The following is a 16,371-nucleotide window of genomic DNA, read 5'->3' on the forward strand; positions in this document are numbered from 1 at the left end:
CTGATGTCACTTTTAGCTATAATATGGAGCAGTCTAGTGACGGTCACCACACAAGGTAAGTGATTATTAGCACTTGTTCACTTTGCTCAGGTCTGACCTTCGCCCTTTGCCTCCTATCAGTTCTTCTCAGGACTTGCAGACAGTTTTTGGCAGAGCTCAGAAGGTTGGTTCTTCTAATCACTATCTTGGAGAACTAGGCCCAGATCTTCTGTGGATGTTGCTTGCTCCAATCCTTCTGTCTCTGAGAAGGCAGGCAGATTGGAGCAAGTCTATATTCTTAAAGTCTAGATCCTGATTCTTCTTGATGGTGCCTTGTTCACTGGTGTCCTGTTGCCCTTGCAGGTGTCCTTATGTATCATGGAGATCTCCAACCTGACAAGTTTCCATCCGGACTACTTTATACTGATAGGAATTCCTGACATGGAAAAATATCATCTCCTGTTCTCCTTCCCATTCTGCATCATGTACGTCATTGCTATTATTGGAAACTCCATCTTGATCTTTGTCATTGGAAAAAACGAGACCCTCCAGCAGCCCATGTACCTGTTCCTGACAATGCTGGCTGCCTGTGACATCGTCCTGAGCTCCTCCACCATACCTAAGACTCTCTGTATCTTCTGGTCTCATTGTCAGAAAATCTCCTTTAATGGTTGTCTTGTTCAAGCCTACTTTATTCACTTTTTCTTTGGGATGGAGTCGGCCATTTTGTTGGCCATGGCCTACGACCGATACTACGCCATTTGCCACCCTTTAACCTACGTATCGAACCTTACCAGCTCATTCATAGTGAAGTCCTTCTCCTTCGCCGTCTCCCGCAGTATACTTATGGTCACTCCTTTCATCTTCCTTCTTGACAGGCTGCCGTACCAACACAGCAATGTGATCGAGCACACGTATTGTGAGCACATGTCCATGGCCAGGCTGGCTACTGCCGACATACTGATCAATGTGGTCTATGGACTCATAATAGCAGCTCTTGCCACCGGTGTAGACATCATACTCATTGTCTTGTCTTATGTCTCCATTATCAGGGCGGTTATAAGACTTCGGTCTTCTGAAGCACGCTTCAAGGCCTTCAACACCTGTGCGTCTCATGTCTGTGTCATCGTCCTCTTCTACTCTCCGGCCTTCTTCTCATTCATTGCCCATAGAGTCGGCCATAAGTATGTTCCTCTTCAGATCCACATCCTGGTGGCCAATCTCTACGTTCTTGTTCCGCCCATGATGAACCCAATCATCTATGGAGTGAAGACAAGAGAGATCAGAGAGAAGGTGGTGTCCATGTTCTGTAGCAGGAACACTAGAAACTTCCAAGAGTAGATGTTTTTCAGAACATAGAGGACAATGCCCCCACAAAGCCAAACTTTCTCCTCTGACTTACAAAGTCTGTACATTTTACTCTTTGTACCTTGCCTTTCCTAAGACGACTCATTCTGATTTGTGACTATGCAGTTTTATTCACCCAACAGGGCACCAATTGTGAGAAACAGAGGTCTTCTATATAAGTCAAATGTCCAATCATCAAACCTTTATTGATTGTACATACTATAGGTATAATGCAGGGACAACTTACAATAATAATGTGGTCCAGACCTTCATGAACCAGGAGATCCTGCATGAACAAGCGCTGAAGTCTGGAGCTTCAAGGACTGGACATTCTGGACCTAGTGAAAGCCAATGAGATCTTGTTTACTGAGCCACCATCTCCAGAACAGCCAAGGATCTGCCTATGCCTACTGACTTCAGATAGGTTGGAGACTCCAAGGTCCCACCATGTCACCTCACTGCAGACTGTTAATAACATTGGATGGATGGTTGGGGTTTTTGTCCAAAATAAATTTGGAGGCCATCAGAAGCCCCCTGATGGTCTACACTGCCTTCTGTTACAGACAAATTTAAAGAAGCCCCAAGAAACGGGCAACATTGAGGAACTGGTCAGGAAATGAGCAAAAGATGAAAGACACATTGTAGCTAATACTGACAGATACTTATCCATCACATAATATCACATGGGGTCCGATCAGCTACAAATGTATTCTAAGAGTCATAAAGTTCTCCCCAATTGATGGGCATTGTGCGGGACTCTTCTTACCTTGGCATCGAAGGGCTGGAGTTGACTTTCCCCTGTAACATATATTAGGACTTGGAGTCATCCCGGGCCAGATACCCCAGAGCTGACCCTCACTTACTATCTGGGTTTTAGGATTTGTTTCCAGATTTAATAATAACATTTATTAGATGTCTCTGAGCGCTCCCCTCCCCCTCCGGTTGACCTCCCCGTTGCTGCTGGTTTCCCAGGCTTGGGTTGTATTCACACTGGAGGTCAATAAACTCCTTTATTTTCTATATATTTATGGTCGGAGTCTTTTCGCACCTTTTTTCTCGTTGGCCATATATAAAGATCTGGTGTGTGTGTCCGGCTTCGCTCCTCTGCAGCTGCAGAAAAAAAAATATAAAAAAAAAAAATTTGTTTAACATATTTTTCAATATCCAAAAAAATGTAAAAATAGTAAAAATTAAATTGTAATCCAAAGTTTTAAATACAGTAACATAGAGTATATATGTACAGACATACTCACGCGTTTCAGGGCTGTGATGCCCCTTAAGCCCCATACAGACGACAGTGTCTTATCGAGGGGATCCCCCACGGATGACACTCAGACCTGCTGTGCACCCCTATAACTGGAGCCCCTATGTTATAAAGGGGTCTTGTATAAGTTCATGGGGGGCAGATAATGTTACAAAAATTACACATGGATGGAATCCCTCCAGGAGAACAGGCCCCGCTTACAGAGGTGAGACATTAACCCTTGGAGTTCTCTTACCTTGATACAATGTCAGAGCAATCCGGGATGTAAGTGCAACATTTATCACATCCATTGTAAGCTCTTGTGCCCGGATCCTCACTGCTATTGTTTGATATCTTTATTATATTGTTACACTGTAATGTCTGATATATAACGCCTGCTCATGTCCCCTCTGATGTGGAAGTGCAAAGTGATATCGACTATATTGGGGGCTATATGTTCCTCTTCAGGTCCACATCCTGGTGGCCAATCTCTACTTCCTTTTCCCACCAATGTTGAACCCGATCATCTACGGGGTGAAGACAAACGAGATGAGACAGATAGTCCTTGCAATGTTTTAGAGACTTCCATGCAAAAAGATTTGGGGGCAAATTGTCAACACTTTGATGGTCAAGACGATTTTATACTTTATCATTCAATAGACATTTCATCAACCACCAAGATCTTTAGTTACAATTGAGCTAAGGAGTTGACTGCCGAGGAGCGAATAGAGGTGGACATGTGAAGCTTCTACCACCAACGACTAAGCACTTAAAAGTCAAGACATTTTTTTGTGCCAAGTGGTTACTAGAGATGAACGAACCAGAATTTTACAAAAATTTGGTTTAGGCTCAACTCAAAATGATTGAGGTTCATGGCCCACAAATAATCTAAAACATCTTATTATACCCTCAGGTCTCTGTGGAGTGTATTATATTACTGAGGATGAAGGTAGCAGGGCCGATGGTGGGAAGGGCCGTGTAAAGAACAGCAATATTAGTCCTAAGTGCCATTGATATAGTTGTCAGTCCCAGTTTGTGACTCTTTTATCCCACAATTGTCAGGAAAGTTCTTACTCAATCTGCTCTAAAGTGTTTATATTGTAAAGTAGAAGATCATCCCGTAAAATAAAGTTACAATATCATTAATCCTGCACGTTTTATGGCAGAAAACCCCCAACATAGAAAGGAGATTGCAGTGTTATTTCAACTCCCCCCCCCCCAAAAAAAAAAAGTATAAAATTTCAGCAATATATTTAAGCTCCTTGCATTGGCGCCATTTAAAAATACAACCTGTCCAAGTAAAAAACAAGCCACTATATGTTACATGAGGAACAAAATAGTTACAATATACACTCACCGGCCACTTTATTAGGTACACCATGCTAGTAACGGGTTGGACCCCCTTTTGCCTTCAGAACTGCCTCAATTCTTCGTGGCATAGATACAACAAGGTGCTGGAAGCATTCCTCAGAGATTTTGGTCCATATTGACATGATGGCATCACACAGTTGCAGTCGCAGATTTGTCGGCTGCACATCCATGATGCGAATCTCCCGTTCCACCACATCCCAAAGATGCTCCTCTATTGGATTGAGATCTGGTGACTGTGGAGGCCATTGGAGTACAGTGAACTCATTGTCATGTTCAAGAAACCAGTCTGAGATGATTCCAGCTTTATGACATGGCATTGCATTATCCTGCTGAAAGTAGCCATCAGATGTTGGGGACATTGTGGTCATAAAGGGATGGACATGGTCAGCAACAATACTCAGGTAGGCTTTGGCGTTGCAACGATGCTCAATTGGTACCAAGGGGCCCAAAGAGTGCCAAGAAAATATTCCCCACACCATGACACCACCACCACCAGCCTGAACCGTTACCGATACAAGGCAGGATGGATCCATGCTTTCATGTTGTTGACGCCAAATTCTGACCCTACCATCCGAATGTCGCAGCAGAAATCGAGACTCATCAGACCAGGCAACGTTTTTCCAATCTTCAATTGTCCAATTTCGATGAGCTTGTGCAAATTGTAGCCTCAGTTTCCTGTTCTTAGCTGAAAGGAGTGGCACCCGGTGTGGTCTTCTGCTGCTGTAGCCCATCTGTAGCCTCAAAGTTGGACGTACTGTGCGGCGTTCAGAGATGCTCTTCTGGCTACCTTGGTTGTAACGGGTGGCTATTTGAGTCACTGTTGCCTTTCTATCAGCTCGAACCAGTCTGGCCATTCTCCTCTGACATCAACAACGCATTTCCGCCCCCCACAGAACTGCCGCTCACTGGATGTTTTTTCTTTTTCGGACCATTCTCTGTAAACCCTAGAGATGGTTGTGCGTGAAAATCCCAGTAGATCAGCAGTTTCTGAAATACTCAGACCAGCCCTTCTGGCACCAACAACCATGCCACGTTCAAAGGCACTCAAATCACCTTTCTTCCCCATACTGATGCTCGGTTTGAACTGCAGGAGATTGTCTTGACCATGTCTACATGCCGAAATGCACTGAGTTGCCGCCATGTGATTGGCTGATTAGAAATTAAGTGTTAACGAGCAGTTGGACAGGTGTACCTAATAAAGTGGCCGGTGAGTGTATGTGCACTGGATATTTAATATATGTGCACTGGATATATATAATATATGTGCACTGGATATATAATATATGTTCACTGGATATATATAATATATGTGCACTGGATATATAATATATGTGCACTGGATATTTAATATATGTGCACTGGATATATAATACATGTGCAATGGATATATTTAATATATGTGCACTGGATATATATAATATATGTGCACTGGATATTTAATATATGTGCACTGGATATATATAATATATGTGCACTGGATATATAATATATGTGCACTGAATATTTAATATATGTGCACTGGATATATATAATATATGTGCACTGGATATATAATATATGTGCACTGGATATTTATAATAAATGTGCACTGGATATATAATATATGTGCACTGGATATATAATATATGTTCACTGGATATATATAATATATGTGCACTGGATCTATAATATATGTGCACTGGATATTTATAATATACTAGCTGGTACCCGCGACTTCGTCTGCGGTGATTGTAGCAGTGGGTATATACAGGCGCGGGTAAGGTTTTCGTACTGTGTATAAGGTCTGGGATATGAAATGTAAGTTTGTATCTTGTTGTTGCTGTAATTCAGAGAATACGTGAGACTTTTGTGTTGCAGTTACTTTGTATTAGAGCCGCTATATATACGGTGTTGGTATATACTGTACATAGTGACTTTGGGACAGAAGTATTTGAAGTTAACCCTTTCCCGCCGATGGCATTTTTTGATTTTGGTTTTTCGTTTTTGACTCCCCTCCTTCTAAACCCCATAATTTTTTTATTTCTCCGCTCCCAGAGCCATATGAGGTCTGAATTCTTGCGGGACAAATTTTTCTTCCTGATGCCACCATTAATTATTTTATATAATGTACTGGAAAGCAGGGAAAAAATTCAGAATGGGGTGGATTTCAAGAAAAAATGCATTTCTGCGACTTTCTTACGGCCTTTGGTTTTACGGCGTTCACTGTGCAACCAAAATGACATGTCCCCTGTATTCTGTGTTTCGTTACGATTCCGGGGATACCAAATTTATATGGTTTTATTTACATTTTGACCCCTTAAAAACAAATCCAAAACTGTTAAAAAAAATTTATTTGAAAAGTCGCCATATTCCGACAGCTGTAACTTTTTTATACGTGCGTGTACGGGGATGTATAGGGCGTCCTTTTTTTGCGGGACCGGGTGTACTTTGTAGTTCTACCATCTTCAGGAAATGTTATTGCTTTGATCACTTTTTATTCAAATTTTTATCAGAATCAAAACAGTGAAAAAACAGCGGTTTGGCACTTTCGACTATTTTTCCCGCTACGGTGTTTACCGAACAGGAAAAATATTTGTATAGCTTTGTAGAGCGGGCGATTTCGGATGCGGGGATACCTAACATGTATGTGTTTCACAGTTGTTAACTACTTTTATATGTGTTCTAGGGAAAGGGGGGTAATTTGAATTTTTAATCCTTTTTTTTTTGTTTTTAATATTTTTTTTTACTTTTTTAAAACTTTTTTTTTTGCATTTATTAGACCGCATAGGGGTATTGACATGGGTGGGCGGTGTCGCGGATTGTCAGAGCGGTGGGGGTCGGCAAACATGGCTGATCCGGAGCGTTAAAGAGCGCCTCCTGGAGTATCGTTAAGGTGAGGGGCAAAGTGGTAAAGTATATGTATATGAAATTGTGTGGGGTTAGGGGCGAGGCTGTAGAGGGCAATATGAATTTTGTGCTTGCTATGGTCCAAAGTGTGTGAGATTGCAGAGATGGTGATGTGAGTTTGGGGTTTGTGGGGGTCCTGGCACAAACGTATGTGCGCTATTGTGATGAAAAGTAGCCTATTGCACAATCGGGTGTAGTGACTATGTTTGTTGAAAATTTCAGCCAAATCGGTCGAACGGGTTTTGCGTGATTGACTAACAAACATCCAAACACACAAACCCACAAACATCCAAACTCACAAACTTTCACATTTATAATATTAATAGGATGTGCACTGGATATATAATATATGTGCACTGGATATTTAATATATGTGCACTGGATATATATAATATATGTGCAAAGGATATATAATATATGTACACTGGATATATTTATAATATATGTGCACTGGATATTTAATATATGTGCACTGGATATATTTAATATATATGCACTGGATGTATATAATATGTGTGCACTGGATATATAATATATGTGCACTGGATATATATAATATATGTGCACTGGATATAAAATATATGTGCACTAGATATATACATAATATATGTGCACTGGATATATATAATATGTGTGCACTGGATATATAATATATGTGCACTGGATCTATAATATATGTGCACTGGAAATTTATAATATATGTGCACTGGATCTATAATATATGTGCACTGGATATATATAATATACGTGCACTGGATATATATAATATATGTACACTGGATATATAATATATGTGCACTGGATATATAATATATGTGCACTGGATATATTTATAATATATGTGCACTGGATATTTAATATATGTGCACTGGATATATTTAATATATGTGCACTGGATATTTAATATATGTGCACTGGATATATATAATATATGTGCACTGGATATATAATATATGTGCACAGGATATATTAAATATGTGCACTGGATATATATAATATATGTGCACTGGATCTAAAATATATGTGCACTGGATATATATAATATATGTGCACTGGATATATAATATATGTGCACTGAAAATATAATATATGTGCACTGGATATATATATATATAATATATGTGCACTGGATATATAATATATGTGCACTGGATATATAATATATGTGCACTGGATATATAATACATGTGCACTGAAAATATAATATATGTGCACTGGATATATATATAATATATGTGCACTGGATATATAATATATGTGCACTGGATATATATATATCATATATGTGCTCTGGATATATACTATATGTGCACTGGATATATTCATAATATATGTGCACTGGATATTTAATATATGTGCAATGGATATATATAATATATGTGCACTGGATATATATAATATATGTGCAAAGGATATATAATATATGTACACTGGATATATTTATAATATATGTGCACTGGATATTTAATATATGTGCACTGGATGTATATAATATGTGTGCACTGGATATATAATATATGTGCACTGGATATATATAATATATGTGCACTGGATATTAATATATGTGCACTGGATATATATATATATATATATATATATATATAATATATGTGCAAAGGATATATAATATATGTGCACTGAATATTTAATATATGTGCACTGGATATATATAATATATGTGCACTGAATATATAATATATCTGCACTGGATCTAAAATATATGTGCACTGGATATATAATATATGTGCACTGAAAATTTAATATATGTGCACTGGATATATATAATATATGTGCACTGGATCTAAAATATATGTGCACTGGATATATATATTATATGTGCACTGGATATATTCATAATATATGTGCACTGGATATATTAAATATGTGCACTGGATATATATAATATATGTGCACTGGATCTAAAATATATGTGCACTGGATATATATATATATATATATATATATATATATATATATATATATATATATATATATATTATACACTCACCGGCCAATTTATTAGGTACACCTGTCCAACTGCTCGTTAACACTTAACTGCTAATCAGCCAATCACATGGCGGCAACTCAGTGCATTTAGGCATGTAGACATGGTCAAGACAATCTCCTGCAGTTCAAACCGAGCATCAGTATGGGGGGGAAGAAAGGTGATTTGAGTGCCTTTGAACGTGGCATGGTTGTTGGTGCCAGAAGGGCTGGTCTGAGTATTTCAGAAACTGCTGATCTACTGGGATTTTCACGCACAACCATCTCTAGGGTTTACAGAGAATGGTCCGAAACACAAAAAACATCCAGTGAGCGGCAGTTCTGTGGGGGGCGGAAATGCGTTGTTGATGCCAGAGGTCAGAGGAGAATGGCCAGACTCGTTCGAGCTGATAGAAAGGCAACAGTGACTCAAATAGCCACCCGTTACAACCAAGGTAGCCAGAAGAGCATCTCTGAACGCCGCACAGTACGTCCAACTTTGAGGCTACAGATGGGCTACAGCAGCAGAAGACCACACCGGGGGCCACTCCTTTCAGCTAAGAACAGGAAACTGAGGCTACAATTTGCACAAGCTCATGGAAATTGGACAATTGAAGATTGGAAAAACGTTGCCTGGTCTGATGAGTCTCGATTTCTGCTGCGACATTCGGATGGTAGGGTCAGAATTTGGCGTCAACAACATGAAAGCATGGATCCATCCTGCCTTGTATCGGTAACGGTTCAGGCTGGTGGTGGTGGTGTCATGGTGTGGGGAATATTTTCTTGGCACTCTTTGGGCCCCTTGGTACCAATTGAGCATCGTTGCAACGCCAAAGCCTACCTGAGTATTGTTGCTGACCATGTCCATCCCTTTATGAGCACAATGTACCCAACATCTGATGGCTACTTTCAGCAGGATAATGCAATGCCATGTCATAAAGCTGGAATCATCTCAGACTGGTTTCTTGAACATGACAATGAGTTCACTGTACTCCAATGGCCTCCACAGTCACCAGATCTCAATCCAATAGAGGAGCATCTTTGGGATGTGGTGGAACGGGAGATTCGCATCATGGATGTGCAGCCGACAAATCTGCGACTGCAACTGTGTGATGCCATCATGTCAATATGGAGCAAAATCTCTGAGGAATGCTTCCAGCACCTTGTTGTATCTATGCCACGAAGAATTGAGGCAGTTCTGAAGGCAAAAGGGGGTCCAATATATGTGCACTGGATATATAATATATGTGCACTGGATATATAATATATGTGCACTGGATCTAAAATGTATGTGCACTGGATATATATATATATATATATATATATATATATATCATATATGTGCTCTGGATATATACTATATGTGCACTGGATATATTCATAATATATGTGCACTGGATATTTAATATATGTGCAATGGATATATATAATATATGTGCACTGGATATATAATATATGTGCACTGGATATATATAATATATGTGCACTGGAAATTTATAAAATATGTGCACAGGATATATAATATATGTGCACTGGATATTTAATATAATATATGTGCACTGGATATATATAATATATGTGCACTGGATATATATATCATATATGTGCTCTGGATATAGTCATAATATATGTGCACTGGATATTTAATATATGTGCAATGGATATATATAATATATGTGCACTGGATCTATAATATATGTGCACTGGAAATTTATAATATATGTGCACTGTATATATATAATATATGTGCACTGGATATATTTATAATATATGTGCCCTGGATATTTAATATATGAGCACTGGATATATTTAATATATGTGCACTGGATGTATAATATATGTGCACTGGATATTTAATATATGTGCACTGGATATATATAATATACGTGCACTGGATATATATAATATGTGTGCACTGGATATATAATATATGTGCACTGTATATCAAATCAAATCAAATCAAAAAATGCTTTATTGGCACGTCTGAATAGGTATTTGGCATTGCCAAAGCTAGTAAAGTGGGTGGGTGGGAGGGGGAGTTGGGTTGGGTGGGTGGTGGGTATGGGGGGGGGGGGTTCGGTTATAACAGTCCATGGAGTCTCATCTTCCTCTTCGTTGGTGACTGCTATATGGGGAGGTGGGGGTGGGGGTGGGTGGGGGTGGGGGTGGGTGGGGCGGGTGTATTGGGATAAATATAACAGTCCATGGAGTCTCATCTTCCTCTGGTTTGGTGACAGCTGGACACGTATTGGGCAGCGATCTCCACAGTGGCCTCTTCTTCTCCCAGTAGGATGTAGAGTTTCCTCTTCTCGTCTGCAGATATGAAGTCTGGGATGTGGGCAGAGAGTCTTTGGTAGTAGACGGCCCTCATAGCTGAGTATTTGGTGCAGTGTAGCAGGAAGTGGGTCTCGTCTTCTAGGGCCCCCTGGTCACAGTGCTGGCACAGTCTCTTCTCCCGTGGCTTGTACGTCTGTCTGTATCGCCCCGTCTCTATCTCTAGGTTGTGGGCGCTCAGTCTGTATCGGCTCAGGGTCTGTCTGTGCTTGGGGTGGCGTATTCTCTCCAGGTAGGTGGCCATGGTGTAGTCCCTTTGTAGGGATTGGTACACGGTGAGTTTCTTGGAGTTATTTATTTCGTTTCTCCATTCTTCAATGTACCGCTCTCTGTTTGCCTCTGTGGTCGCCTTTATTTCGGCCTTGGTTATCATCTGTTGGAGTTTTTGGTTTGGTGGTTGGCTGCTGTTTGGTTGTTGAATGTCTGGTTTGCTCAGGTGGCTTAGCCATGCTTGGTGGTGGTAGGAGTCAGGCTTGCTCCCCTGGATGTGTGCCTGGAAAGCTAGCGCCCTCTTCTGTATGGTGAGCCATAGGGGGAGTCTGCCTAGCTCTGCCCTGCAGGATATGTTGGTGGTGTTGCGATGGACATGTAGCAGGTATTCGCAGAACTCCAGGTGGAAGTTCTCTGTTGGGCTGGAATCCCACCTTGACTGGTCTGGGTAGGTGGCTGGGCCCCAAACCTCACTGCCATAGAGAAGGATCGGGGAGATGACAGCGTCAAATATCTTCATCCAGACCCTCACCGGTGGTTTGAGGTGGTACAGTTGTCTTCTGATGGCGTAGAAGGTTCTGCAGGCTTTTGCTTTCAGGGTTTCTATTGCTGCTTTGAAGCTTCCTGATTGGCTGAGCTCCAGCCCCAGGTAGGTGTAGCTGTTGGTTTTCTCCAGTGTGGAGCCGTTCAGTGTGAATTGTGAGGTGGTGGAGGCTTTATTGTGGCCCTTCTTCTGGAATACCATGATTTTGGTCTTCTTCTGGTTGATGGGTAGGGCTCATGTGGTGCTGAATTTTTCCAGCACTGACAGGCTTTCTTGGAGGTCTTTCTCGGTGGGGGCCAGGAGTAGGAGGTCATCGGCGTATAGCAGGAACTTCACCTCTCGATTGTTCAGGGTGAGGCCTGGGGTTGGTGAGGCCTCCAGGGCTGTAGCCAGTTCATTGATATAGATGTTGAAGAGCGTTGGGCTCAGGCTACAGCCTTGTCTGACCCCTCGGGCCTGTTGGAAGTATGCTGTCCTTTTCCCATTCACCTTCACACTGCACTGGTTTCCGGTGTAGGAGCTCTTGATGACGTCGTACGTTCTTCCTCCTATTCCACTCTCTAGGAGTTTTAGAAGTAGGCCTGGGTGCCATACTGAATCAAACGCCTTCTTAAAGTCCACGAAGCAGGCGAATATCTTGCCTCTTCTGGTGTTGTGGACGTGCGTCTTGATGAGGCTGTGCAGGGTGTAGATATGGTCTGTGGTGCGGTGGTTTGGCATGAACCCTGCTTGGCTCTTGCTGAGGACCCCGTGTTGTGTGAGGAAGGTGAGGATTCTGTTATTGATGATGCTGTTGAACAGTTTCCCCAGCTATGTGCTGCTGACGCAGATCCCTCTGTAGTTGTTGGGGTCATATTGGTCCCCATTCTTGTAGATGGGGGTTATGAGCCCTTTGTTCCAGTCTTCGGGGAAGTGTCCAGCATTGAGCACGAGGGTGAATAGCTTTGCCAGTGCCGCGTGTATTGCTGGAGGGCTGTATTTGATCATCTCTGGTAGGATGCCGTCAGGGCCACTGGCCTTTTTGCCTTTCAGCACGGCAATTCTTTCCTGTATATCTTTTATGGTGATTGGCGAGTCCAGAGGGTTCTGGAAGTCTTTGATGACTTTCTCCATGTCCCTCAGTTTGGTGATTATCTGTTGCTGTTCTGGAGTTAGTTCTTCTTCTGGGATGTTTTTGTAGAGACCTCTGAAGTAGTTGAGCCAGATATTGCCATTTTGGATGTGGAGAGAGTTTTTCTTGGGCTTTGTGCCCATGTGATGCCAGGTCTCCCAGAATGAGCTGTCCTGGAGGGAGTCCTCTAGTTGCTCAATTTTGTGGGAGAGGTATCTCTGTTTCTTCTCTCTGAGGGTGCCCATTTATTGCTTGCATAGATTGCTGTAGGCTTCCCTCACCTCTGTAGGCTGTTCTTAGGGTATGGCGTAGTGCTTTGCAGTCGCTGTCGAACCATTTGTGGGACTGTTTGTTGGTTTGTCTTATGGGTTTGGTTCGTTTCAGGCCTGCTAGTTCTGCTGTGGTCTGTAGGATGTACTTGAGATCCTTCACAGCTCTGGTGACTCCCTGTTGGTCTGGCTGATAGTTGTTTGTATGGAAGTTTGTGAGCAGTGTCTTGATTTCGGGTCGGTTGGTTGCGTTGGTATATTCTATGGCCTGGTGGTTGGCCCATGTGAAATGTCTTGGTAGGTTGTAGAGGCCGGACTGTTGGGGCTCATGTGTGGGTGTTTTGTTCCTGGTTCTCATGTATAGTAGGATCTGGTTGTGGTCTGATAGATGGGAGTCAGGTGCGATTGTGAAGTCTTCAATGTCTGACAGGTCTGCGTCTGTAATGGCATAGTCCACCACGCTGTTGCCCACTTGAGAGTTTAGTGTGAAGCGTCCTCTGGGATCGCCTGTGGTACGTCCGTTTATTATGTACAGTCCTAGGCTTCGGCACATGTTCAGCAGTTGTCTCCCACTCTTGTTGACAATTCTGTCTTGGCTGTTTCTTCTTGTCTGTGTGGGTTCTGGGTGGTGGATCTCACTACCGTGCGTATGTGGGTTGTCGTCAGGAGGCAGGTAGTCTATCTCTGTGCCTGTCCTTGCATTCAGGTCTCCGCATATTAGTACTCTGCCTTTGGGTTGGAAGTGGACAGCTTCCCTTTGTAGGACCTCGTAAGTGTCAGGGTGGTGGTAGGGGGACCCTGGTGGGGGCATATATACTGCACAGAGATAGATGTCCTGCTGGCCGCTGAGGATGGAGCTGCTTATTTTTATCCATATGTGATTAGTTCCACGTTTGGTAGCTTTTACGTGTTCTTTGAGCTCCTCCTTGTACCATATTAGTATGCCTCCTGAGTGGCGGCCATGTTTGGTGGTCTTATTTTTCTGGGCGGGCACTGAGAATTCCTTGTAGCCCATGGGTGTTAGGGACTCGTCATCTGCCCGGGTCCATGTCTCTAGGAGGATTTGGATGTCTATGTTTTTTAGTCTGTCTATGAAGTCTGGATCTTTTGGGTTAGATCTATAGGCTGAGGCGTTCAGCCCTTGTATGTTCCAACTACTGATAGTTAGTGATTTCATCTTCAGTGTGTAAACCTTGTAATGAGCTGTCCTGCAAAGGACGGGCTGGGTTCTTGGTTGGTTGCAGTGTGGCCAGGTATTGGTTTATGTGTATTGCTGTTGTGGCCATTGTAGTGACCGCATGCTCTATTCTCTTTATTGTCTCTATGTCGGTGCTCTGGGTTGCTCTGGTTGGCTTTTTCTTGATAGGTGGCATCTTTGGGGGGTTCTGTCTTGGATATTGGCGGTTGTCGGGTATTATTTCCATGGTTCTTTGTCTTGTTTGTTGTCTAGGCCCGGGGGCTCTGTTGAGCACTAAGTCTTTGAATTCCTTCGCTAGGAGGCTGACGCCATGTTTATTGAGGTGTTTGTCATCATATAGGTGACGCTTATCTATGGAGGGGTGTTGTGCCAGGGTGATGCCTGATGTTTGTCTGATTCTGGTCGCCAGCTCTTTGTTGATCCCCATGATGGTAGCTTCAGAGATGTCTTCTGGTGGGAGCAGAGATGACAGGATGATACTACTGTCTGGGAACTGTTGCTTTGCTTTCTCTGCTAGTTGGACCAGTTGGCCCGCTGTCTGTTGGGGCTGGTCAGTGAGATCTTCTGTGCCTGTGTGTATGACAATGTGTTTCGGGGTAGTGAAGAAAGGCTTGCAAATGACGGTATTGGCTTTTTCAATGGTTGGGCTGTGGATTTTCTTGACTCTTTGCCGTGGGAAGAGCTTTCTTGTATTAATGTACTTGCCATTGGAGTCTATGATCAGGACTATATCTGGGTTTGAGGTTCTCGTTGTTTGGGTTCTCTCTGGCTCTATGTCTGGGGTGATGGGCAGTTCTGGGCTTTCTTGTGGTGTGTGAGGCATTTCTGGCTTATTGATACCTTGATCAGAGACTGTTGTGTTTTCCTCCCCCTCTTCCTTAGATCTTATCTCTTGTGCCTGTAGTTTCAGGCCTGATAACTCTTCCTTTAGTTCTGTGATTTCTTGTAGGCACTGCGTCATTTTATCCCACAGCTTGACATTCTCTTGCTGGCAGGCTGCTATCTCTTTTCTCAGATTTGTGTTTTCCTGGATAAGTTTGTGGATGGCTTTTGTGTCGCCATTTGTGCTGGACAGTTCGTTGACATTACAGTTTCTGTTATAATTGTGTTTATAGATAGTAAAATCTCTCTCCAGCCGGGATACAATCTCTGTGAGGGACTCTAGTGAGAGGTGTGAGGAGTCGGGGGAGGGCTTGCTGGCTTGTGTACTGGCAGTGTTGGGGGATGTCACGGGTAATTCACCTGAGTCAGTGGGTGATCCTGTGTCTGTGCCCCTTTTTAGTTGTGCCTGATTCTTGATTTCTGGGAATTTTTCTATATATTGGTGAAGCCTATCTTCTCTTCCTTGAATCATTAAAGTCCCATTATTAAAAATGGTTGTTGTGAGAATCACTTCGCCGGCCCCTTGTGGGTTTTTTATTCTGATTGTTATTTTGCCTGTATCCGCCTCTTCTGTTGTTGTACTCTTGTAGCAGTCACATATTGCATGCTGCCAGGCTCTTATATAATCGGTGTGCATAATGAGGTTAGTCATTCTTTGGTTTGATGTGTAATCAGCAAACAGGGTCTCAGCATGGGCTTTGAGGAGATCTTTCTTTGCATTTTTCTTTTCATTGGCACTCATGTTATCAGGGTATGTAATCTGTAGAGTGGCCTGCCCCCCACTGTGTACAGAGACAGTGCTCTTCGCATAACAGTCAATGTCCTCTGTTGGCTGCATTGCTTCTTTCACACCTTCTGGGATGCCTGACCCCCTGCTGTGCTGGGACCTTGTCCTAGGTTCTATGGAGCTCATACTAGGTTCATCTAAGAATTCCATATTATAATCTCCCAGGTTCCCAAAATCTGAGGGTGTCCCCGATTTCCTTATTTCTGAGGGATAATCTACTTGCTTAT

At 42.4% G+C, this 16,371-nt stretch overlaps 1 protein-coding gene across 1 annotated transcript; it reads left to right on the top strand.

Moving 5' to 3' along the window:
* Positions 1-357: 357 nt before the first annotated feature.
* On the top strand, positions 358-1,320 carry LOC142194226 (olfactory receptor 52E4-like). Its single transcript, XM_075263243.1, has one exon. The coding sequence runs from the start codon at positions 358-360 to the stop codon at positions 1,318-1,320; it is 963 nt and encodes a 320-aa protein (XP_075119344.1).
* Positions 1,321-16,371: the final 15,051 nt, after the last annotated feature.

This window comes from Leptodactylus fuscus, chromosome 2 (genome assembly GCF_031893055.1).
Source record: "Leptodactylus fuscus isolate aLepFus1 chromosome 2, aLepFus1.hap2, whole genome shotgun sequence".
Taxonomy (NCBI): Eukaryota; Metazoa; Chordata; class Amphibia; order Anura; family Leptodactylidae; genus Leptodactylus; species Leptodactylus fuscus.